General features: G+C 43.2%; 1 protein-coding gene across 3 annotated transcripts in view; it reads left to right on the forward strand.

Moving 5' to 3' along the window:
- nrg1 (neuregulin 1) overlaps positions 1-22,213 on the forward strand; it is a 191,253-nt gene extending 169,040 nt beyond the window's left edge. For all 3 annotated transcript variants that reach the window (XM_078534464.1, XM_078534387.1, XM_078534547.1), the window contains 5 exons: positions 2,847-2,949; positions 5,398-5,524; positions 10,665-10,795; positions 15,518-15,721; positions 17,625-22,213. In XM_078534464.1, the coding sequence (XP_078390590.1) occupies positions 2,847-2,949; positions 5,398-5,524; positions 10,665-10,795; positions 15,518-15,721; positions 17,625-18,264 (1,205 nt within the window). In that variant the 3' untranslated portion in view covers positions 18,265-22,213. The remainder of the gene's footprint in view (positions 1-2,846; positions 2,950-5,397; positions 5,525-10,664; positions 10,796-15,517; positions 15,722-17,624) is intronic.
- Positions 22,214-26,126: the final 3,913 nt, after the last annotated feature.

The following is a 26,126-nucleotide window of genomic DNA, read 5'->3' on the forward strand; positions in this document are numbered from 1 at the left end:
CGGATTCTATATTCAAATCTTTAATGACTGATCCTCTGGAGAGTTCAAAAGATCTTTCCATCGAATCATCCACCCCCCCCTCCACACCTCCCTTCCCTGTTTAATTTAACTATAAGTTAAAACGTTTACTGCCACTTATTTGGGCCAATTTGAACCCACTTTGGAAATAAAAGCATCTCGCAGTTAAATGACTTGTAGTCTCATTGATCAGCACATGACTCCAGAGCCTAATGCCTTGGGTAATTTATTATCCCTTTCAGGGCTGTAGCAAGCCCCCAGTGCATGATGGCAAATCCTCTTCTGGATTCCCATTTTGCTGTCAAGGGAGGAACACGGTGTTCCCAGATGAACCGGCCTTGAGCATTTTTAGCTGATTAGTGTTGATGTACAGGACAAGGCCATCAGCACACGTCCTTCCAGTAATTCCCAAAGATCTGGAACTGCGGGACAATGGAGAAACAACAGATTAAATGATACAGATTCCTTCCTCTTTTGCACAGAAGCCTTCGGGTCCAGAAGGCCTCAGGAAATTGTGCGAGACATTGATTAAAAAGTTCTGTTTTAATTGAAGACGTTTATAGGCCTGTCCGTGATTGCTGGTGAGGGAAGCAAACAAATGCTTGAAGCGATCTGAACTCTAATTTGATTGAAATCACCTTCATTTTTATCGTTATTGTTACATTTTTATCCTTTTAAAAGTACCCAAGTAACTTGTGATTCATTTTCGTGCTGGTTCAGTCAGTTGGTGGTTATGTTGTGTGGGGCATCCCTTCACATTTTGCTTCAATCACTCTCTTCCAAGTGTTTCTGTATTTTATTTTCCACTATCAAGCATGCTATGCCAGGTCTACAGTTGACTCCTTAACCTGAAACTACTTTTTAAAAATCAAAACCTCTACCTTTCTGGCATCTATTTTTTCTTTTCCTTTTTTTAAAAAAGAATATATATTTATATATCACTCGCTGCTTTGGCGAACTAGTTTTCCAGAATAATTCCAGTTGAATTGATGTTCGGTCTTGTATGGACTTAGTGTTGACCTATCTGTCGTGATGTCCCATGTTGTTGTTGTAAATAGCAGGATGGCTATTGGCCAGCTGGACAGGAAAAGAGACAAGCCACGCTAATAATATCAACAACAAAAAAACGCAGCCAGTTGCTGAGAAAATGTTAACTCGTTTGCACAAATGAGAATCAGGAAGAATTTGAAGTATTCGCTAAGTTCCCGCACCCATTAAATGGTCCTGCATATTTATGCTGTAGGTTTTAGTCGGTTCCTCCTTTGCAATTTGCTTCCCAGTCCAGTTCTCTACCCCTTTTTTCAAATTGACCAAATTATAGCGTCAGGGAGAAATAATAAATGTAGAACAGATCTGGCCAAGTCAGGAGAGTTCATGTCGTCTGAACGACGAGCTGCAAAGATGAACTCTTAGCTGAGCATCTGAAGGCTTGCCTTGCGACAGACACAACTCTGTGCGCCTTAAGGTCCAAAATGCCTGCCAATCATCACCATTTTGTTCCACGAACTACCTCGAACCGTGATTGATGCTTTGGTTTCCCTGAATGTCATGCATCTTATTCTCCGGTACGTCCTACAGATATCACATAGTCATCTCTTTTTTTTTTAAAGAGGACGTCAATCTGGCTTGTGAGAAACTTCAGATTTTTGCACTGATTTTCCCACAATAAATCATTTTAGTCACAGACATTTGTTTAAAAATTGAGTAAATTCTATTTTAAATGTAACAAAAGCATTCCTAGTCCTATCAGCTGGTCTCTATTCTGACATTTACCTCAAAGGTGCTTTACTCAGTGATGTTTCTCTGTCAGTGAATGTGGACTCAAGTTGGTGGGGTGGGTAGGGGAAAGGTGGGAAAAGTTTGCACTGAACAATGTCTAAGAAGACTGTTTCTTTAACAATTGCTTCTCCATCCCTCTTGGCTAATCCAAGGCTGATGAAGCCGGCTCCAAGGGGAAGGTGAGGAAGTATGAATAAAATGCTCAAAAATTAGAGGTAAATCTTTTCAAACATTGACATGTTGCACAGAAAATCAATCAACGGATTGACTGTAAAAATATCTAATATGGCATATTATAAATGCTGCAGGAAACATCAATGAGTGAAAACCCAATAACAATTTAACTCCAGTTTTATGTAATTGTCAAGAACTGTACTTTTTAAAATTGGACTGCAGGAGTTCAAAAAGGCAATGTCTGGCTTACATATTGCTTTTTCTATTGATTAATTTAATCATGTGCTTCAGTAGAAGACTTGAAACACGGACACGTTCTGGATTGGAAATGGCACACATAATTATGACAAGGAAATGCTTGGAATGACATTTATGGTTGAGAATATTGGCATGTATTTAAATGTATAGAGCTGTGCTCATTTTTAAAAGACAGACAAATCTCGCAACAGATTACACTCTTGTCGGCTGGCTTGTCTGCCTGATAGAACTCAACATGTGTCTCCACGCGTTCCTTTCTGGCCATCAGCGCCTGTGGTCATCAGTGCTGATGCCACAACTGCAATTACAAGACTAATTTTAAGTGTAAAACTGGTGTCTGTTCTACATTTCTGCTTAGGCACAGCATGAATCCAAACAAACATAAATGAAACAGAAAGCTTTGTCTAAGCTGGGAATTGCCTTTTTTTTAAAAAAATTGCCGTGAGCTTCCATTTTGTGTGTTTTAATTGCCTTTGAGAGCACAAAGCAGGAGGAAAATGGAAGCTGTACGAGCAATTACTCCTCATCAACAGAGCGAAATGATTACACTTTCATGACATCTTGGCTCCATAGCAAACCTCAGGCTGTAACCTGCTGTTTTCTGCTTCTCTCTTCAGAAGCTGAGGAGCTGTACCAGAAGCGAGTGCTGACAATAACAGGGATCTGTATCGCCCTCCTAGTGGTTGGCATCATGTGTGTTGTGGCTTACTGCAAAACAAAGTAATCCAAAGTTTCATTATTTCAAATCCAAGATAGAACCTGATTGACACTAATTCAACTGCTCTGTCCTTTCCTCCCTCCAAGTGAATTGCCTTTGCACTTGAAAAATTGGTTTTCTTTAAAAGTCAGCCTTCCCATAAAGTGATTTTTAAGAATAATAAAGCACTCAGCAGATTAACTGTGCCTCAAGCTGTTAAATAAGTACTTCACTGCTATTTGGATGGAGTCTCTTGTTAAAGTCTAAGGATAAAATTGAATACATAACCGCACAGCAAATAGGAGGCTTGGGCCGGAATTTTCCGGCCCCTCCAGCTGGTGGGATCTTCCGGTCCTGCGGAAGTGAATGGACCTATAGACGGCTCTCCACGTTTCCCTGTAACAGGGCTGGAAAATTCCACCCTTAGCGATGAAGTTCAACATCACAACAAGCCTTCTGTTGAAGGGACTGAGGTTGAAACCTAACCCAAACACCCTCTTTGTTAACTGAAAAGGTCTAATGTGAAGGGACTTTGGACCGTTTCAGTTCAGTTCCGAGTGATCATGAACCACTCAGCTCGAGATATTCCATGACCTGGTATTAATTGATAGCGTGATTCAGAAAGGATGACTAGTGTGGGAAATGAAATAGTAACAAAAAAAAACTACTTTATAGATTTTTCTGAGGTTGGGCTGAAGCATCATTTGGAAAGTAGAGGGAGTTCTACTGTGCAACTAATTGTGCTGTCGCCTACCTGGGAGCTTGAAGCTTTGGTGCTACAAGTGAGAATGTGCTTCATACCCTAGTTTTAGCATGCTTCATCTGGATGAGCACAAAACTAAATGATTCTAACTGTTTCTTTAAAGAAAGGGAAACTGGGACTGAATGATATAAATTTGAGGTTTACGAAAGGAGGCAGACTTTAAGAATGACATTGGCAGAAACCTGGGAGCAGGTGACCTGTTCAGTGCACCCAGTCCCTTTCCTCTTCCCCAGTAAATGATCTGTAGTCACAAGGGCTTTGTAGGGTTGAGGGGAGAATATTTTTGAAAAAGATGCGCAGGTCAATAATGAGCATGTTCTTTTTCCTTTAGATCAATGCGGTTTGAAAAGTTGGTCATAAGTTGTTGTTTTGGAATGATGAGGGGGGGAATCATTAGTGAGGGCACAAAATGGGCAGTAGCGGATCAGCCATCCATTAAAGTCCACAGAAAGGAACATTGGTCAGGTTATATAATGGGCAGCCAACCCATGATTGCGCTGTTTCCACCAAAGTTAAATTTTACCTGTAAGGTGTGCGAATCAGCATCAAAGGGGATGAGGTTTTACAGTGTTCTAAATGTAAAGGCCAACAAATGAATTAAGCCTCATTATTAAAAGTAGTGACAGTCCCCATCAGATGTATTATTTTATTGAAACCTTTCGCTCGCCTCAACGAGTTTCCAATCTCATCCCCATACTTTGAGAGGCCTGATGCAGAGGCCACACTCCGCCCTAGAGCACAGGACTGAAAATGAGCGTATTTCTGCAAAGTTCTGATGCTGAATATTCATAGTTGAATTCAAGGCACCGTATATTTCCTTAAGGGGAGAAAAAGAAAGCTTTTAAGTAAATAGAAGATGTTTCCACTTGTGGGGGATTCCAAAACTAGATGACACAAATATAAGACCGTCCCAACTGATCCAATAAATAATTCAGGAGTAACATCTTGACCCAGAGAGTAGTTGGAACTTACTATTACGTGGAGTAGTTGGGGGAAAAATAGCGTCGATGCCTTTAAGAACATTAGAAATAAGATCTGGACGGGGGGCATTTGACCCATCGAGCCTGCTCCGCCATTCAATAAGATCATGGCTGATCTGATTGTGGCCTCAACTCCGCTTTCCTGTCTGCCCCCCATAACCCTTGATTCCCTAATTGATCAAAAATCTAACTGTTGAAGGGGGAGCTGGGTAAGCACAGGAGGGAGGAGACAGAGAAAGATACGTTGATGGGGTGAGATGAAGTAGGGTAGGAGCTACCTTGTGTGGAGCATAAACACCAGTCTAGACCAGTTGGGCCCGTGTCTGTTGCAGGTTTTCTGTAATTCCTTGTACTTCTATCTAAAGTATTTGGGTTGAAATTGCTTTTGGACACTTTCTTTTACAAATGTATCCCACAGCCTGTGCCATGTAGCACTGGCTGCAAGCGGCAGTAAGTTTCAGTCAGTATACAACCCTCCATTCAGTTGGTTCTTTCCGATATTTATTTTGAGAAACACTCGGTTTGGACAGGAAGCAGAGGAAGGATTCAACAAGGAGCCATGTTTAAAGGGCTGGGAATTAAGGGTGAATGCTATGCTGGCACTGCAAAAAATGAGGTGTCACAACTTCGTAGCTGGAGTTTTAATCCTTCTAATATAAAGAAATCCATGTCAATTAATTGATGTTTATTTTTGTCTCTGATTGCATTGCTTCTGCCACCCAATACAGAAAACAGCGAAAAAAGCTGCATGACCGGCTTAGACAGAGTCTCCGCTCCGAGCGCAACAACATGGTGAACCTTGTAAATGGACCCCACCACACAAACCCTCCGGCAGACAATGTTCAATTGGCAAACGTAAGTTGAGTTGGTATTCTTGCCCAATCGAGCATTAACTGTATTATGCCGGTGTGACTGTGAGTCGCAATGTCGGTTTACCGGCATTCAGCCAGTGTCACTGGGGTGTATCTGAGTGATGCCTTCTCTGTGCGTTGCAGAACTGCTCCAGATAGAGGTGACTCTGCAGTGGTGTTCCTGTCTGTGCTGCGAAACTGTCCAGCAGATTTCAAGCCGCAGGCGCTTACGCCTGATCAAAGTTTGCGCTCACACAATCACCAGAAGCCACGTTTGGCACTTCAACTTCTGACGATTACACCTATGAGCATATGAATTAGGAGCAGGAGCAGGAGTAGGCCATTCAGCCCCTTGAGCCTGCTCCGCCATTCAATAAGATCATGGCTGATCTGATTGTGGCCTCAACTCCATATTCCCACCCAGCCCTGATAACCTTTGACTCCCTTGTTAGTCAAGAATCTATCTACCCCCCGCCTTAGAAATATCCAGTTACCCTGCCTCCGCTGCTCTCTGGGCAAGAGACTTCCAAAGACTCATGACTCTCTGGTAGAAAAAATTGCTCCTCATCTCCGACTTAAATGGATGACCTCTTATTTTTAAACTGTGTCCCCCGAGTTCTGGTCTCTCCCACAAGGGGAAACGCCCTTTCAGCATCCACCCTATCAGGTCCTTTCAGGATCTTGTGTTTCAGTAAGATCACATCTTATTTGCCTGAATGCCAATGGATACAGACCCAGCCTGTCCAACTTTTCCTCATAAGATAACCCACGCCCCCCTCAATCCCAGATATCAGTTGAGTGAATCTACGCCTTCCCCAGTTTCTTCAGATAGGCCATAGGGTATAGTGATGCAGCAACCCCTTCACCAGCTGTATGCAGCAGAGCGAGTGCTCTTGGCCAGAAGAAATGGTTGTTGACTACAAAGATTTGAAGAACAATTAATCTCTATGGGTGTGCTGCAACACCTCTGGGGTTTGCTGTACAACAGCTGAGGTCTGGCTATACCATCAGTGTCATCATTGTAATAGGCAGAGGCCATCAAAGTCACTAGTAGATGTGCAGCAGATTTAACAGTTGAGTTGGCAAAAACACCAGATACAATTTAGAATTGTGTTAGGAAAAGTCAGTGCAATATCTGTTTAACGGCAATATATCATGAAATACAATACAGGATTAACAGCGTTGTGTTAATGTGCCAGAATAACATAATGTAAGATTAATAGCACTGTGTTAGTGTGTGGGTAGATAGAATACAGAATTAACAGCCTGAGTAGGTGCGTTAGTGTAGTACAATATCGGATTAAGAGCATTACGTTTGTGTGTCAGTAGATATAGGGCAGAATTTTGCCCACGGCGGATGGGCCTAGGAGCGGTTGCGAAGCCAACCGCCGCCCGCTATCGGGCCCTAACATGGATTTCCCACTGGCTGGCCCATTAACAGTCAGCCAGCATGAAACGCGCGCGGCAGCGCTGCAAGAGTGGGGAGCGGGAGGAGCGCTGCAGTGTGCGGGTGCGCGCAGTTAAAGCACAGTGCTGCCTCCGAGAGCTGAAGATCTTTAACGCTAAAAATAAAGATATTAAAAACAATGAACACATGGCCCCTCGTGACTCTGTCACATGAGCAAGGACATGTTAAACATGTTAAAAGTTTTAAATTATTTTCAAATCGTTGGTTGAAACCTCACCTCGCCCCGTGGATGAAGTTTCGCCAAAAATGCGTAGGCCGCTTGGTCTTTTCGCCCGCCCGCCAACCGAACAGTTGGACTGGCCGCGAAAGATTTGAGTCGATTAAATTGATTACGGGCCTTAATAGGCCGCTTAATTGTCGACGGGCGCGCTGCTGACGCCCGTCGTCCGAAATATCGCGCGAGTGCGCGATGACGTCTGGACGTTCGCCCGACGCCATCGCGCGGCATTTTATGCCCATAATGTAGATTTAGCAATATTGTGTCAGTAGCTACGATATCAGATTAATAGCATTGTGATAGCGGCCCAGAAATTGCCTGGATGGGGCATATCATGGCAAATGCCTTGGATTGGATTTTTTGCCTCACCCCTCTGGTTGTATTATTTTTGCACTGCCGATTACTGAAAATGTGATGAAATAACAGGAACCTCATGCAAATTGGACCCAGTGGCCTATCTCCTTAACCCACGAAACAAAAGAATAGAGAAAGAAACAGAGAACAACGGGGAAGGAAATGGGATAAATTATAGTCGAATTGAAGATAGAAAGAGAAATAGGGTGAGAATTGAGAGAGTAAAGACCAAAATTAAAACTAAAGTAAAACTTAAATCATCCAACAATTTGTGGAGAATCTGAGCTCCTGGTGCATCTCTTCACCATAAATTGATGAATTTTTAAGATACAATATAGGACTAACGGCATTTTATGAGTGTGTCAATATAATATCACCGGTTCATTGAGGTTGAAGCTTTTCAACATAGTAAGACATCCCATGGCTCTTCATCAATCAAACAAGAAGATTTTTTATAATTTACCGGATGTGGGCATCGCTGGTGAGCCAGCATTCATTGCCCTTGTTCAGAGGGCATTTTTTAAGAGTCAACCACATTGCTGTGGGTCTGGAGTCACATGCAGGCCAGGTAAGGACTGCAGATTTCCTTCCCTAAAGGGCACTGGTGAACCAGATGGACTTTTACAACAATGCTTTCAGGGTCACCATTAGACTCTTAATTCCAAATTTTTATTGAATTCAAATTTCTCCATCTGCTGTGGTGGATTACCCTGGGTCTCTGGAATACTGGTCCAGTGACAATACCACTGTGCCACCGTCTCCCCCACTATTAGGAAAAGGTGGGCAAAAGCTTTGTCAAAGTAGTAGATTTTAAGGGGCGCCTTAAAAGGAGGGGAGAGGTATGGAGGCAGAGGGTTGTTTTTTGGAAAGCAATTCCAGAGCTTGGAACCTAGACAGCTGAAGGCATGGCCACCAACGGTGGAATGATTAAACTGGTGGATACATGAGGCGGAATTGAAGCTGAACTACCATATCCTCTGGGAAAGCAACTGGAGGAACCCCAACTTGAGTATTGTGCCCGGTTTTGGTCACCACACTTTAGGAAGGATGTGGAGGTCCTTGAGAGGATGCAGAAATTTACAAGAATGGTTCCAGGGATGGGGGGATGGGGGTGGGTGGGGGGGTGATGGTTTAGTTACAAGGTGAGGTTGGAAAGGCTGAGTTCATTCTCCTTGGAGCAAAGGAGATTTGAGGGGGGATTTGATAGAGGTTTACAAGTTTATGACAGGCTCAGATAAGGTAGGCGGATAAAACTCTTCCCATTAGCTGACTGTACAAGGATCGGGGGGGGAGGGGACAGATTTAAGATTTTGAGCAAGAGATTCAGGGGGAATGTAAGGAAGAAATGTTTTATGCAGCGAATGATAATGACCTGGAACTCGCTGCCCATGAGAGTGGTGGATACGGAAGCAATCAATGATTGCAGAAGGAATTTGAATGGGCACTTGAAGGAAATAAACATTTGCAGGGCCACAGGAAGTAAGTGGGGGAGTTGGACTGACTGGATTGCTCCGCAGGGAGCCGGCATGGGTTTAATAGGTTGAATGGCCGCCTCCTGTGCCATTAATATCTCCATGACTCCAATAACAGAAATGCACACAGACAACCTTTACAAATTGGAAATTATCTGTATGGCAGTAGGTCAAATTGGAATATTGAGTCGAACAATTTCCAGCCTGTCCTCAATTTGGTAAGACATTGCAAATGTATCCCGTTACTATTACTCAACCTAATTTAAATGTGTTTTATTGCATTTCCATATTTTTACTCTTTAGCAAGCACTATATTGTAAACACAACAAGTAAATGGACAAACACAAAAACAACAACAAATTTTTATCATGACTAATTTGGTCGGTCATGCCTCTTTTTCTTCAACATTTCTGGCAAAGTGTGCCACTGCAGTAGGTAATTCTGGCGTCATTCTAGTACATTGGAACAGAAGTTTGGAGTGCTCCATTTATGAAAGATTGGAGTGCAGCAGCATCTTCCATTACCTGATTTCCAAGTGGCTGTAACTCATTTATTTTCAGCCAGTGTGACGAGTTTTCAGCACCAGATTTATGCCTACCTTATTCAGAGGTCCCTTAATGTAACATGGAGCCAATCAAAATTTCCTACCTCTTCTTGCCTGATGCCATCACGTGCAGCACATCTCCGAGATGGTGGAGTAGTTTTCCAATCAGAATCAGTAATTTAATGGCAACTTTAAACACTGAGCCCCTCAATAAGAGTCCAGGACTTGGTATAAAGTATGTCAGTTGCCACCACATTATTCTACTGGGTATGAAATTAATGTGCAGCACTGTTTAGCTTGAGATGATATTGCAGGGTAGAATTGTTAAATAATTGGCCACGAAGGTCAGTAATAACACTGGTGGTAATATGGCCAAGGTTATGACAATCCAAATGGTTCATTAGGCACAAGTTACTTAATTAGACACTCACAATGATGTGCCTATAAAATCAGGCCTCATACCATTGAAAATGTTTCTCAGCAGGCCTAGCAGCATGAAAGCCAAGTCATTCATTATTCCTGTATTAATACTTTTGCCAAAATATTGAACGTTATACAATTCACACTGAAAGCAGAATCTCCTTTGTTGTGAGCCTTTTCCTACTGAGATGTTCAATTAGCAATTGCCTCCTTCCATGTTCTGTATTCATTCAAGAGCCTGCCTGGGGTTTTAACAACGAAATAGGATGTAGCAAAAAAGATAACATTTCTTAATTTTTTTAAACAAGTGGTTTTTGTGTGTCTGATTTTTCTTTTATGCCTGCAGCGTATTGATAACCAGTGAACATGTCAATCAGAACACTAAACTGGTTGGTACATCTTAATAAAGAAAGACACAGTGTTTTAAAAAGTGCAGATAAGCTTTAATTCTGTCTTTAACATTCAGCCAACTGTGGACTCCTGCCATTTGTTCTCATTCCAATAGATTTCATAAGGATTAGGAAAAGGAGGAGATCTTGAGTGGAGGATAATGTCTATGATGGTGATATGTCATAAACAGCCAGTGGAAAGAGTGGGTTTGATGGGACTGTTTGATGACCTTTTATTGTGATGCACTTTGTCTTCTAAACTTGCACTATTTCTTTTCAGCAATATATAATGAAAAACCCTGGATCCACTGAGCATGTCATCGAGCGGGAAACGGAAACCTCGTTCTCAACAAGTCACTATACATCGACAACCCATCACTCTACAACAGTTAGTCACACACCCAGCCACAGGTATCTGGACTAAACAGCATTTTTTTGATCAAGTAGCAAAGAACAAGAAATCAACTAACAGAGGTCTGCAATAAACAGAAGGGGAAGCACATATCATACAAAGGGACCTCTATAAGTTATAGACAACAGCCCTGAAAACCCTTAGTCAGGGAATGTCAACCGAAAAAAAGAAATGCTTCTGGTCAAATTTCCAGAGAGTCCAGTCCATGATCTGAGCTAAAGTCCTGCACCCCCTGCCCCCACCCCGCCCCCCCTACCCCCTGCCCCCCGCCCCCTGCCCCCTGCCCCCGCCCCCTGCCCAGTAGACCCTCATTTGGTCCCTCTCAGGGACTGACAGTGTGCCGAGTCCCAAAGAAAATCCAAGCATAGGAATGTTAAATCCAATGATTGTATGTTGAGGAAGAATAAGCCTGAAGCTAGCCTGTACCTGAATCCAGGCTCATTTCCAAGACAGCAAAACAAAATCACAGACTCTCCCGGTTCCTCGAACTAGTTTATATACTCTTGCAATGATTCCCTAATCCTTCCCCAATTGGGATCAGCTGTGTGTTGATTACTAACTTAAAGCGCGTATTCTATTGCAGCACAATCTCAGTATTAACAAGGAACTCCGATGCTCTGATGTTCAGAGCACCCGCCTACAGTCTCACCTCCTCACTTGATATCGGTTGCCTTTGAAGGAGTGGGTGGAGGCTCAGTCAGACATGGCCATCCTGGAGACTTGAGCACAAGGCTGGGCCAGGATATGCAGGTGTTCTTGTGGATGCCTTTCAAAGATCAACTTCTAGAGGGAGAGTATTGATAACCAGAGGAGCTGTTTTAGATTTATACAGAACCTTGGTTAGACCAAAATTGGAGATCTGGTAGTGATTTTTAAATTTTGTGCAGGGGTTTAATAGGGTAGATGCAGAAAATATGCTTCCACTTGTGGGGGAGTTCAAAACTAAAGGTCATAAATATAAAATAGGCACTAATAAATCCAATAAGGATTTCAGGAGAAACGTCTTTACTCAGAGAGTGGTGAGAATGTACAACCCACTAACACATGGAGTGGCTGAGGAAAATAGCATGAAACCATTTAATGGGAAGCTAGATTAATACATGAGGGAGAAAGGAATATGAGAGTATTCTGATAGGATTAGATGAAGTAGAGAGGGAAAAGGCTTGTGTGAAGCACAAACATAAGCATAGACCCATTGGACCGAATGGCCTGTTTCAGTGCTGTAATTTCAATGTACTTCTATATAAGTTTATGTTGGGAGTCCACAGGACAGCTGAGAGTTCTCATGGTCAACATGTTTTAATCTTTGAGATGAGCTACATGGTGATGATCTTTTACTGGCAGTGGGCAAGGGTGCTAAATTAAAAAACAAAGCCTTTTTACTGTCGTGTCCCATTTCCTTCAGCTTTAGCCAAAGATACGTCAAATAACACAGAAGATCTGAACCTGAAAACCAGATTGCTAGAACATTACCAAATTTACACCCTGGACAAGAGTTGAAGCTACAGTTACCTCCAAGTTATATTTTCATATTTTTACATCTGGTGAAAAGTCTACCTCATGTATCTGCTTCGAAGATGTTGATATTGTTCAGAAATTGAAGCTGAGCTCAACTAATGCCACATTGTGGTTGATTGCCACTCATCACCTCAGACACCAAACTGGAAGACCCGAAATCCACCCCTCCGCCCACACCCCCAGCTAAACCCACTATCAAAGTCAATTGTCTCAGTGCCATTATAACAAGCTGCTTTATAACAAGCTGCCAGTAGGTAAATAATGACAGAGAGCGATCATAAAATAGTGAAAGTAGCATTTATTAATATTTACAATCTGTTATGCCTCTGCAAAATTCCTCATGTTGTTTACCATTATAAGTTGCCATGTTCATGTCAACATATTGAAAGCTGTCTATATAAACCACACACTCTCCTCCCTCCTATAAAGGTGCTGGAAAAGTAGTGGTTGCGTTGTTGGTGGTGGGGGGTACAGGTGGGGGTGCACTCAAAGTGGTTAAATTGCAGTGTGACGTGTTCACATGGGTGGGGCAGAATTTTACCTCCCGCGGGCAGGTGCGCGCCCGACCCGATTGGGCGTAAAATCGGGCGAGAAGACGTCAGGCGAGCATCCCGAGGTCATCACGCACTCGAGCGATATTTCGCTCGGCGGGTGCGCGCATCAGTTGGAAGTGCACCCATCGACAATTAAGAGGACAATTAAGCCCATTAACGGTGCAATTGACTCCGATTTTTCATTGCCCGTCCGACCTTACGGTTGGCGGACGGGCGAATCGGCCAGGTGGCCTTTGCATTTTTCATCAAACCTCATCCAAGGCAGGATGAAGCTTCTGTGATGAAATAAAATGAAAACAAATTTCTGTGGGACAGCATTTTTATCAGCTATATTCAGGTGGCTGATTATGATGCATGGACAGTTATTCAGCTTTTAAAACCTTTTATTTTAGCATTTTCAGGTCTCCAGCTCCCTGAGGCAGCTGTCTGCCTTCGGGGAGGTTTCTCTCAGCGCTCACCCGCGCCCACGGAAACGTCATCGCCCGCCCTCTTCCCGCCCCCACCCCGGCAGCGCTGAGCATTTCAGTGCGGGTTTCACGCTGGCTGGCCGTTAATTGGCCAGCCAGTGTGAAATCGCGGTCCATTTCCCGACCACTCCCAGGCCTGCCGATCGGGTGCACCCGCCAAAGGTAAAATTCAGGCCGTGATTTCCATTCTAAATGTGAGCACGGAAATTTATAATAGGATGCAAAAAAATAAGATCAGGCTGTATGAGTTTAAAATGCGGGTCTGTGTCCAATTGTTCCTGTCCTCTAACCCCACTTCACTTGAAGTCGATGCTTAGTTACCCTGAGCGGAGTTTTAACTTTGACAAAAGTGCAAGCCACATGACATCGGCTTGGCCTCCCAATAACCAACTTTCCCCATTTTCACTTCCATTGAAGACGCTACTTCGCACTTTAATTTCATCTACCAACGTGCCAAGGAGGAGAAGAATGGTCCAGGGGTGAATATGAAATTAACCCAGTCACTTTCTTTAACATGCAACACTTCATGATGTGACATGACATCGATTGTAGTCCGTTTTTAGACGATTGTGCTACACACTCTATTGGAGTGCCATGTTACATCTGGCTCTTTGTTGTTCGACGCAGAGGTCTGAAGCCATGATGCACCCAACGTGATCCCAGCTGGACAAGCTGCCGGCACATAGTAGTGGGTGAGCTGCACACACAAGGCTCAATGAATGCCTTCAGTAATGCAAATTGTATTAACCTCCCTTTAACTAAAGCAGAGTGCCTGGGTACTGCTTCCCCCCTGAGTGGGCATTTGAAGTATGGTCACTCTATAGTGTAATGTATCACTCCTTTCCTGTTATAAGACCACCCACAATTCCCAGGATGACTCTGACAGTCAATTCTTCAAGGGGCACTCTGTACCCCTGTTGTCCTCTGCCCACTCCCCTACTGCCTGCAGAGTGGTACATAGAAGTGTGCACACTCTACATGCATGGCTGCTGTCTGATTGACATTCCAGCCCTGCAGTGCTCCAACACACCATACTCTATGCCCTAGTAAAACGTGTAAATGAACTGGCTGCACACAGTGTCACAATGTCAGGTCACTTCAGTGTCATTATTGCTGTGCCAGGATTGCATTATCAGCTCTGTAGTGTCAGCCGTGGCTGAATGAGTAATGATCCAATCTCTGAGTCAGAAAGTTGTGGGTTCAAGCCCCAAGCCAGAGTGTTGAGTAAAACCTAGGCCGATGCTCCAGTGTAGCACTGAGGGAATGCTGCATTGTTAGAAGTACCTTCCCCCTTCCTTCATATGAGACATCTAACCTCTCAGGTAGACGTAAAAAAATGTCCCATGGCAATATTTGAAAAAAATCATGGGGGTCCTGGCCAATTTTTATCCCTCACACAACATCATTGTGTGCAAATTGGCTGCCAAATTTCCATCATTACAACAGTGACTGCACTTCAAAAGGTAACTCATTGGGTATAAAGCATCTTGGGATGTTCTGAGGCCATCTAAGGTGTTACATAAATGCAAGTTTTCCTTCCTGTTTTCCTTTTCGCTTCTCATTCTATTGCACCGAGCATAACTACACAATTCTGTGAGCAGCGTCATTACAGAGACAACTTCCTGTTACCCACAGTGAGGAATTGGGGGAGATGGTGGCATAGTGGTAATGTCCATGGACTAGTAACCCAGAGGCTCAAGTGGGTTCAAATCCCAACACGGCAGCTGATAGAATTTAAATTCAATTAATAAATCTAGTCAATTGTTGTAAAAAGGAAACCTCATCCAGTTCACTAATGCCCTTAAGGGGAATGGAATCTGCCATCCTTACCTGGTGTGACTCCAGACCCACAGCAATGTGGTTGATTCTTAACTGCCCTCTGAAATGGCCTAGCAAGCCATTCTGTTCAAGAGCAATTAGGGATGAGCAACAAATGCTGGCCTTGTCAGTGACACCTACATCCCATGAAAAAAATAAAGAAAAATTGCTGAATCCCCTTACTTCTCGCACAACACTGCCTCAATAAGGACATTTATTCTCTGAAAAATAAATGTCTGGTGCCAATTGCAACTGGGAAGTAACTGAAGATCTCCCTCTGTGAGAATAATGATGTTGGCTGTGTGCTTTACGAGGATAGTCTGACAAAGGGATTTAAAGATGTTTCTCTTTGTGTTGACCACAGTTGGAGTACAGGCCAAACAGAAAGTGTCATCTCAGATAGCCCTTCTGTGCTTGTAACATCATCAATAGAAACCAGCAGGCACACCAGTCCAATCAATCACCGAGGTCGACTCAATGGTGTGGCAGGTCGGCGAGAGATGCTTATCTGTGTGAGGAACTCAAGAGACACTCCGGACTCTCTCCGAGATTCACCGCATAGTGAAAGGTAGGGCCTGTGGCTATTTATATACATAGAGTTTACTGTAGCTGTAGGAACTGAGTGCACAGGTGTAATAGGAACAGAGGGCAAAGCTTTGACTGTAAGGAGAAGTTTGACTGTAAAGAGAAACAGAGGGCACAGCTTAGACTGTAGGGAGTGAGGTCATAGCCCTGACTGCAGGCAGAGGTCTGACTGTAACTGTGGGAACTAAGGGCATGGCTGTAACCTGTGCAGTTCTGAGATGTGCCAGCCCTGGCTCAGTTGGTAGGTCACTTGTCTCTAAGTCAAAGATCGTGGGTTGAAGCATTATTCCAGAGGTTTGTACTCATTATCCAGGCTGACACTTCTTCAGTGCATTGCTGAAGGAGGTGCTGTTTTCTGGATGAGATGTTCAACTGTCTGCTCCCTTGGGTATATGTGAGAGATATAATTGCACCCAAATTCTCCATGTACTCTTCTGCAACCTCAGAAGAGCACAAACCTGGCAGCCCAGTGTAACACATTTCACACTAGCAAGCCCTCTGACCTCTCTGAGTTCAATTATGAGGCACTAAATTAAAGATCTGTTGTACATATCAGAAATTGGACTGAAAATTCACTCCATAATCATGAAATGTGTAGCAAAGGCCATTTGAACACAGTCTGAGCTGTCTCATCTGTTCTTACAGAAAAACCTCTCCTAAGTTGACCAATGTTGTTGCTAATCAGGATTCAATTGCTGTCCAAGGAAACATGGATGCACCAGTGAACCCAAATTCAACCCTAAGTCAACTTGCAGTGCCACTCATTCCCAAAAGCTATTAACTGATCAAGAAAGAACTAACTGAAGGCTTGATTTCTGATCCAACAATTTGGATTTTAGAAAGGATGTGAGTGTCTTTAAGAGGGTGCAGAGGAGATAACTAGAATGGTTCCAAGGATGAAGGATGTTATCTACAAGGTTAGGTTGGGAAAAGCTGGAGTTATTCTCCTTGGATTAAAAAAGATTGAGGGGAGTTTTGAAGGGAGGACCATCCAGTTCTACTTGAAAGAGTTCTTATGGCACTCCTTATTATGCATGCTGGGTTGAGAGCCCAGACTCATAAAAGCATTATCTCACTAGGGGATTCTGGTTTGACAACTGGAGAGAACTGTTGTTGCTTGATTGACATCTTTAAGTGGTTATAATAATCCAACTCTGTGATCTCTTTTGTTAAAGTCCAAATGTTCACTTGCTCGAGATTAAGCGGTGTGAACTGTTTGAAGCCTGTTATTGATACTTTAATGTTTTGTCTGATCGACACTTTTAGACAGTTGTAAGAGCAGAAGTTTTGTTTTTCAAAGGAAGATTTGTTTCTTTCCTGAGCAGTTTCACGTATGCATTGGCGTGGGGCCTATAAGGGGACATGGGAGGTGGGTGGGGGGGCATGGCTTGGCATGATTTGGAATGGAGGATTTGGCATGGGAGACATGGAAGGGGCATGGGGGTCATGGGTAAGACTTTTTAAACATTCCTTTCAAAAGGTTCCCGAATCCAGACTATGGTTGACGATTCCACTGAGGAGCCATGAACCATGGGTCATGTAGAAGCTGGCCCGACTCTGTCAAAAGCTAGCTGATGCCTACCCCTGCGATGGAGCCGGCCAGGTTGGGGGAGCTCTCAGAGAGTGCAGGAACTCTCTTCCCCCTTCCCATCCTGCCAGCAAAAATTGGGGGTGCCAGGAATGGGGGTGGCAGCCCTAGAATCAGGTCCTGGCTGCTTTTTTAAATGGCTCTGCAACTCCATGAAAATTCAGGCCTTTGACTCGATGTCTTATGTTCACCACTAGAATGGATCTTATCTCCTGTAAAGGAACAGTGGACTCTATCTGTGACGGAATGTCTTTTTTTTTTGCTGTCACCCTCATTGGTGCTGTTAATTCCATTACAGGTTCGTCTCTGCCATGACCACTCCAGCCAGAATGTCGCCAGTGGACTTCAGAACCCCAATGTCCCCAAAGTCGCCTGATTCAGAGGTGTCGCCGCCAGTCTCTAGCCTGACTATATCCATGCCGTCAGTGGCCATAAGCCCTTCAATCGAGGAGGAGAGGCCTCTGCTTCTGGTGACCCCACCTCGACAGCGGGAGAAGAGGCAAGACCCTTACAAGCAGTACCGCAACTCCGCCAAGGACAGTGGCAGCATCCCGGCCAGCCCGCTAAGGGTGGTCGAGGACGACGAATATGAGACCACGCAAGAGTATGAGCCAACGCTCGAGTCCCCCAAGAAAGGGGCCAGCAACAGGAGAGGGAAAAGAACAAAGGCTAATGGCCACATTTCACACAGAATGGAGAGCGAGGGTAATCCAAGCTCGGAGAGCAGTAGCTCTGACAGTGAAACTGAAGATGAACGAATAGGGGAAGAGACACCCTTTCTGAGCATACAGAACCCCATGGCAACGAGTGTAGAATCAGCCCCTGCATACCGATTGGCTGAAAACAGGACTAACTCCACCAATAGGTACTCGACACAGGAAGAGTTACAAGTCAGGCTGTCCAATGTAATTGCTAATCAGGACCCAATTGCTGTCTAAAAACACATAGATGCACCAGTAAAACTTTATTTTATATAATGAAGTACTCCGGATACTTTACTTTAAATTAAACATTTTATTTTATTTTAGCAGATGAACCTTGCAGCTAGTAGAAAGTCTACAAGTTTTTATAGATTTAAATATATATATGTAAAAAAAAATGTTAGCATTCACAATACTAATGTGCCATATGTAGCGTTTTTACAGTATTTCAACACAGAAAGATATCAATGGTGCCTTTATGTTACTTTATGCTGAAAACGGAGTTAGTACATCGGTTGCTGTGGTACCTGCTACCAAACCTTCTGATAAGATAAAGAATTTCCTTTAGAATGTCCAAGAAATTAGGGTGTTTTTCCTGGGGGATGGAGTTTGGATTCCGGCAGAGTTCCAAGTCCATTGTCGACAACAAGGAGGTGGGAAAAAGAAACCCACACGTATGTGGGAATGAAGGAGGTGTATCACTTTGATCTGCTTGTTCAGTAATGTTTCACTGCTGTGGCTTCTGATGGGACCTGATGGTTTGTAAGATTAAACAAATCTTCCTATAAAAAGAGACCAAAAGTAGGGCTTAACACGAGGGACACTGGAATCTGTGAGCGCTGTTATCAAGAAAATCAGTAACAAGCACGTTACTACTTCATGATTGGCTGATTTTGAAGGTGAAGCTTTCTCAGGATGCTTCGAAAGGGTGTGTTTTACATATGGGTGTTTGAACAGTAAGGTTATTCACTGAGTTTGGTCAAATTAGTTCAATGAAACTGTTTGCTTTAAAAGAGCAAGATCGGTTCTCTTGGCATTTTTGTAGGGCCATTTTGTACCCTGTAAATACTACAACCCCTTTGAGAAACCCACATTGTGTTCCCCCTTGGAACCAGGCATCAGGCATTAGATTCAGTATAGCTCCCATCTGCATCTTTCTGCCTCACTTGGAGGAGTTGGGGGTCAATTTTCAGCTACACAGTTAAGAGGAGTCACTGCTTGGAACTGAATTGGTAGGTCTTGGCAAGGAAAAGTGAGGGAGTGAGTCACTCGCCTTGACTCTGTGTCTTCCCTTTGCAAATCACAGGACATAGGATCCTGGCTGATGGCAGACAGACTGGAGGAGGCCAAGAACCTTTGATGGAAGGATTCTGTTGGGATCCTGTAATGGTTTCTGACAATTTGGAGCAGCCTGTTATACGTTCTTGTTGCCATCATCTTAACTAGTGGCATCAGCTGCAGTGAAAGCAGGCTTCTGTGTCATATAACTTTTACTTTCATTGAACTGACACAGGTATTGAAACGATGATGGGATGTGGCAACATCAATCCTTTGGGGTGACAACAATTAAAGCTGTTGGAGATGCAGATTACAGTCCATACATATTCAAAATACACAGCATTGAACCTGCATTCAGTAAAAGGACAAAGTTTCTGATATCTTCCTGTGTTTGTGAAACAGACGCATTTAAAGCCTCTTTCAAATAAACTTTTTTTTCTGTTTAATCGTGTACTTCATTATCAATCCAATCAATGTAGCTGCAACAATTTCAGTTCCTCTTTCGCAATAAAAAAAAAGCTGAGTGCCATCTGAACTCTCAATCCATAACCCTCTGCTTTTTAAGACATCGTAAGTTCTACTGTTAAAATCAAGGAAACCCAGAGGGTTATATGGCTGTCAAAAGTGATCAAACCAGTTCTTTGAACATGCCGAAAATTTGAATTACTCAAAATTGCGATGGAATGTTTATAATCAGCGCTAGTTCACTCTGTCACCACAACAGAGATGTGTCAGAAACTTCAAGTGTCTTCTCACTTCAGGTTGTCAACCCTGTGTTTTCATTACTTTGAATGCTGTGTTTTTTTACATCATTGTGTGTGCATGTTAATAATACAGAAGGATTGTGCAATGTTAACACTCTTGTGACTCTGATGGAATTCCTGCAGTTTTGTAATGAGCAGGGTGGACATATCTGACAGCTATTTCAAGCATCTGGTAGAACTAAACATTCTTTTCATTCCTGATCCCCACTTCTAATAAATCTGATCACATCAAGGGTGATTAAAAAAAAAACCTTTTGAAACTTCAGCTGATGACATATTTGATGCATTTTGCAAGCGGCAGAGATTGTTTGGTTCTTGAGGGGGTCACACTGAGGAAAGAGGTGTCAGAAATTGGTTAAAATGGACAATTGATATAAGGAATCTGATTCTCTCATTTCCAATTTGTCCTAAACCCCAAACTGGGCAAACAAATTGCCCAGCAATTAACAGGAAACTGACCATCCCAGTCGAGCAAGAGTTCCAACAACTTCTGGAGAGATGAAAACGATTTTAATTTCTTTCATCGCTGAATCCATTCTCCTCCTTCCTTAGCTGACATTATGAAACAAGCTTTTCCCTTTGAGATCCTCCACAGGCAGTAGGTTACACAAACTGAAAACAGTAGGGGTACATTCAAATACCGTTTTTTGGGGGGCTGGGGTGGGGTGCGACAGTCTGCTGTGAAATTAGTTGACAGTTTTGTTGAGGTGCTTCTCATCACATGTTTACGCTGTTTGCAATCTGCTAATGTTGAAGCACCACTGAGGTATAAATGATTGCCATAAGTATTAACTGTTGCGGCATACAATGAGCATGGTATACGTCCTAACCTACCAGGAAAACATGCATGTGATGTTATAATTGTCCTTTTTAAATGTGCATGAGATGTAAACAATGAGCAGTAATCAGCTGGTGGTTCAGACAAACACTGTTTACACCTTTTGACTACACCCCCACAGTTTTCAGCAGTATTCTAATATTTCTTAATAACTGATTTACTTATTTAAAGAAAACATAATATCCTTAAAATATTGTATCTGCTGGTTAGTTACATTCTATATTATTTAGAGGCACACATACCACACAGTGATATTTTCAGTTAGGGCACCAGAACATATAAAAGTGCTGATACTGTGGACAGACTGTTTTAAACAGGTGGTGTTTAAACAGACAGACCGTTTTGAGTTAGGCACGGGTAAAAGGCCCCTTTAAAACAATCACTCGATCTGACTTAGAACTAAAAGCAGAGAGGGAAATATAAAAGGTTGCAGGGTAGTGGGGGTGGGGGGGGGTGGGAGGGAAATGGGAGCAGACTTATATAAAAAGAAAATGTATTCTGATCCAATTGCATCTTATTATTGTTGATTGGTCTTTTGCGACAGATTGGTTTACAAATCGTAAACCTGCTGCAGCTATGTTACAAGAGTAAGGTGAGACTTTGCATTCAAACAATGCTTCATGTTTGCATCAATTTGTCTGCATTATTTTTTTGGTCCTCCTTTACTTTGATTTTTTGTGCGAGTGTGGGGAGAGAGAGAGAGATAGAGCTATGTACGGAACCAAAGCAAATTTGCTTCGGTATTGGCGATCTTTATTTGTCTTGTAACTGTTATTATTAATGAGCGTTCCTGTGAAAACTCTCCAATGTCGCTCTGTGAATATCATGGCAGTACTTTTATTATTTATATCACAGCTTTCTGACATTCAGTGAATTTAGTTTCATGTTGTTTGTAAAATAACCTCTGAAAAATATATGTTCTATGTTTCATTTTTTTCCTGAATTTTTTGTTTTTTTAAAAAAATTAAAAAAGTATAAAAATAATTTATTGTCAAGTATAAAGGCTATCTATATCTTTCTTGTGAAAAGAATATAATCTGCATCTAATTGTTAGATGCTGCAAATCCAGTATATGCAAATTGCAAAAAAAAAATCTTGATGCATTTTCATTTTTAATCTTGATGTGGCTTTCTTTAAACAACATTGAAAAAAAACTGCAAGTTATATCTAGCTTCAGCTGAAGGCTGCATTGGCAATCAGTGGACCAGGAGCAAAAATGTACTTAACACAAGTTCAAATATTCCATTATGATTTTCATTTGTGAAGTTACTTTTTTTTTAAAAAAAGAAAACATTAAACCATTTCATATCAGACACAGACATGATGTGTTTCTTTATCTAAACTCATCTGGCAGGAAGCCTTCGTGTTTCGCTAATTTTCTTAGCTTTGTAAAATGCACAAAGTAGTTTGCATCACAATTCTAGCATCTTATTTGACGAGAAAGCGAGACTTGCATTCATATAGTAGAACCTCTCGTGAACGCAGGATGTCCCAAAGCACTTTACACCCAATGAAGTACTTTTTGAAGAGTCATCGCTGCTGTCGTGTAGGGGACATGGCAGGCAATTTGCACACAGCAAGATCCCACAAGCAGCAGTGTGATACTGACCAGATTTTCGTGTGTGTGTGATGTCGATTGATGGGTAAATATTGGCCAGGGATATGTCCCATGCTGTTCTTCAGAATAGTTCTGTGGCCTCATTTATGCCCACCTGAGAGGACAGTTGCAGTCTTGGCTTAATATCTCATCCAAAAGACAGCACCCCCAATGGTGCAGCCCTCCCTCAGTGCACTGGAGTGTTAGCCTATGCTCAAGTCGTGAAGTGGGGCTTGAACACATAAACCATTTGACCCACAGGTGAGTGTGCTACCTCAAATTGACACCGAGACTCCAAGGTCAGGACATCACATCAGGGAGTTCTCAACCCTTAATAATGAGACGGTTCAGTTGGAACCAAGAAAACAAAATTCGAAGGCTTAAAACCATCAATTTCAAGATTACGATTCTTTCAAGGCAAACACTTTCAAAACAGCCTCCCTAACCTGAAATTGGCCCCTTCCTGCAGCATCACTGGAACGATTGTTTCTTTTAATGTGCAAGAAAATAGGAACTTCATGGAGCAGTTTTCCATTCATCTCTCAGTCCATTCTGCTGCTCTAACTAAAGAAACTATCGTTCAGATTTGCACTGTTCCTGAGGGATACTCGTTCACTCAAATAAAGTTTGGTCAGTTCCTTTACACAGACGATAAATTCACATTTAGTTTCATTGGGCTGGATTATACAAGCCGCATGGGGATTGGTTGGCAGGTATGGGGGGGGGCCTGTAAAATTGGCTGCCATGCCATGGGTACCGTGCCTGCTGCCTATACACCTGCTGTTGCCCCTGCCTATTATTTCCCAGCAGGTGGGGGTGGGGTGGAAGGTGAGGGAGGTGTCAAGAGCCTCACCCATCCATGGGCCAATTCAGGCCCTTAAGTGGCCAATTAATGGCCACTTAGGGCCTCATCCTGCTGCTGCTGCTGGGATTTAACCAACAGTGGGAGAAGCCCACGCCAGACATCCAAGATGGTAGCTTTCTCTGTGTGGGCTGGTGGGACATGGAGGTGTTCCTCCTTAACCAGTCCACCTGAGGCTGTTGGAGACTCTGCCCAAAGTCTTCCCACTCCCTTACCTTTCCCCTCCAACCCCTGCACTGTCCACCCTGTCCCCCCCTCCTCCCCCCCCATCCCCAAGCCCCCTCACCTGGGCCTGCTAGCTTGGCCCCTCCAAAACCTCCTCCCCCAGCTTACCTTTAACTCCAGCTCCATGGCCCCTCCATTGGGAACTGGATGCAGTCCTAGTAGTGGCCACTGTTTCCCGTGGCACTGCTGGGACTAGAGCAAAGTTGGCCATTTGATTGGCTGGGCAGCTCTTGGAGGCAAGACTTCCTCCCCAGATTGGGGATGTAGGTTGTGGGGTGGGGGGGGAGCGGGGGAGGGAGGGTGGGAAAGGAGTCTCGGTTAAAACCAAATAGCAGCCCAATGGTCATTAAATGGCTGTGGGGCAACGCAGTGGGAGGGGGGGGAGGCTCACCCTTGACTTTTTCAGTGGGGGCACCAGGACCCCCAGTGGATTTAAATCCAGCCCATTATAAAATTAGTGCTCTGGGATGTATCAGAAATGATTATTGTGGAAACTCTCTTCAGCACTGACTGGGACATTGGGCTTCAAAGGTTACATTATGAGGACAGGCTGCATAAACATGACTTGTACTCCCTTGAGTATAGAAGGTTGACTGGTGATCTGATCGAGGTGTTTAAAATATTAACATGGTTTGCTAGAGCAGATACACTACAGCAGACTGATTTCCTCTGCTGGGGGATTCCAAGAAAAGAGGATATCATCTTCATATTGAAGCCAGGCCATTCAGAGTGAAAGCAGGAAGCACCTTTTCACACTAAAGATACTAGAATTCTCAAAATCCCTCTCCTCACCCACCTTAACTGCACCTCCACCCCACCCCTTCCGTCCTCCCCAAAAAATGTTGGAGATTCCAGAACAAAGAGAGCCTTTAGGACTGCGATGGATTATTTAGGGTAAAGGTGTCAAGGGACAGGGAGCAAGGGCAGGAAAATGGAGCTGAGTCTCAGGTCAGCCACGACTGAAGTAAATGGGGAACAGCACTTGTGGGCACACCTACACCATATGGACTGCAGTGGTTCAAGGAGGCAGCTCACCACCACCACCTTCTCAAGGACAATCAGGGATGGGCAATAAATGCTGGCATAGCCAGCGGAGCCCACATCTCATGAATGAATAAAAAAAACGTCATGACTGAAATGAATGGGGACTCAAGGGGCTGAACGACCTTCTCCTGTCCCTCTGTTCGAATGTATTAATGATGAGGTTCATCGGTTTGATATTAGCAGTATAGAAGGGCATAGTGTTTCACCCTCCAATCATTTCTTCATGCTAGCAGGATGTATAAGTGAATAGTGTATTTCAGAACAAAATGAGACTCTTTACACCTGACAACAATAATTTCACTGCCTTCTCTATGTGACTATAGACTTGGGAGGAGAAAGGATTATTCCCACATCCTTCTCAGTGAATATAATCCACAAATTATTTGGTTCTCATATTAATCCATCAGTAAGGCAATGGAGGTGAAATTGGTCTTGGACAATAGCAGACAATGGATGATATAATGTGTGTGTATATATATATATATATATATATTATATATATGTGTGTATATATATTATAATATTTAATGCCCAAAATCCCTTTCGGGAAATTAAATATAATGCTGGGTGTAAGCCAGATGTCCAATCACCATCAATTGTCTGCTATAGCCAAAGTCTTATTGTTCCCCCAATATTTAAAGTCTCACATCGAAGAATCATAAAACGGCTGCAGCACAGAAGGAGGCCATATAGCTATTGATCCTACTCCCCCCCAAGCTTTCCCCACAGCCCTGCAAATTTTCTCTCTTCAGTGCTTAGCTGATTTCTTTTTGAAAGCCATAATTGAACCTTCTTCCGCCACTCTCTCAGGCAGCGCACTCCAGTTTCTAACCACTTGCTATGTAAAAATATTTTTCCTCAGGTCACCATTCACCTTCATGTCCCCTGGTTCTCAACCCTTCCAAAAATGGGACCAAGCTTTTTGCCATCTGCCCTCATAAGTGGCTTGGTGTCAAATTTTGCTTATAACACTCCTTGAAGTGCCTTGGGAGATTTTATTTCATTAAAGATGCTATATAAATACAAGGAATTGCTGTTGATCTTTCCAGCTCTTTGCACTACTTGGGGTGCATTCCAAATTTTGCAATGACCCTCTCGGGCACTTGCATAATATTACTCTTCTCAAAATGCTCTTATCATTTTATCTGTCCTGAGGTCACTTTGCCTCCCATGCAGGCAGAGGCTCAGTTGCAATCTCATCAATCTGCTGGTTAGTGCTGCCTTTCCACATCTACCTTTACCTAATTGTCTCTCCCCCTCTCTTCGTGTTTGCCTGTGCTCTGCTTACATCTTGCCACCCAGATCTGTGCCTGCTTGTCTTTGCCCAGACCCCCCCATGCCACAGTGCCAGCGTTAAGTCCCCACAGCCCTGATGAATTATCTTTGCCTCAGCAAAAGTGGTGAAATGTTCCCAGAACTTCGAAGCCAATGGCCTACTTGTGCCTTGAAATAAGCAGGTTCAAATCCTACATGCTCCAGGCACCCATGGTG

Source organism: Cetorhinus maximus, chromosome 1, assembly GCF_964194155.1.
Source record: "Cetorhinus maximus chromosome 1, sCetMax3.hap1.1, whole genome shotgun sequence".
In the NCBI taxonomy this organism is placed as follows: Eukaryota; Metazoa; Chordata; class Chondrichthyes; order Lamniformes; family Cetorhinidae; genus Cetorhinus; species Cetorhinus maximus.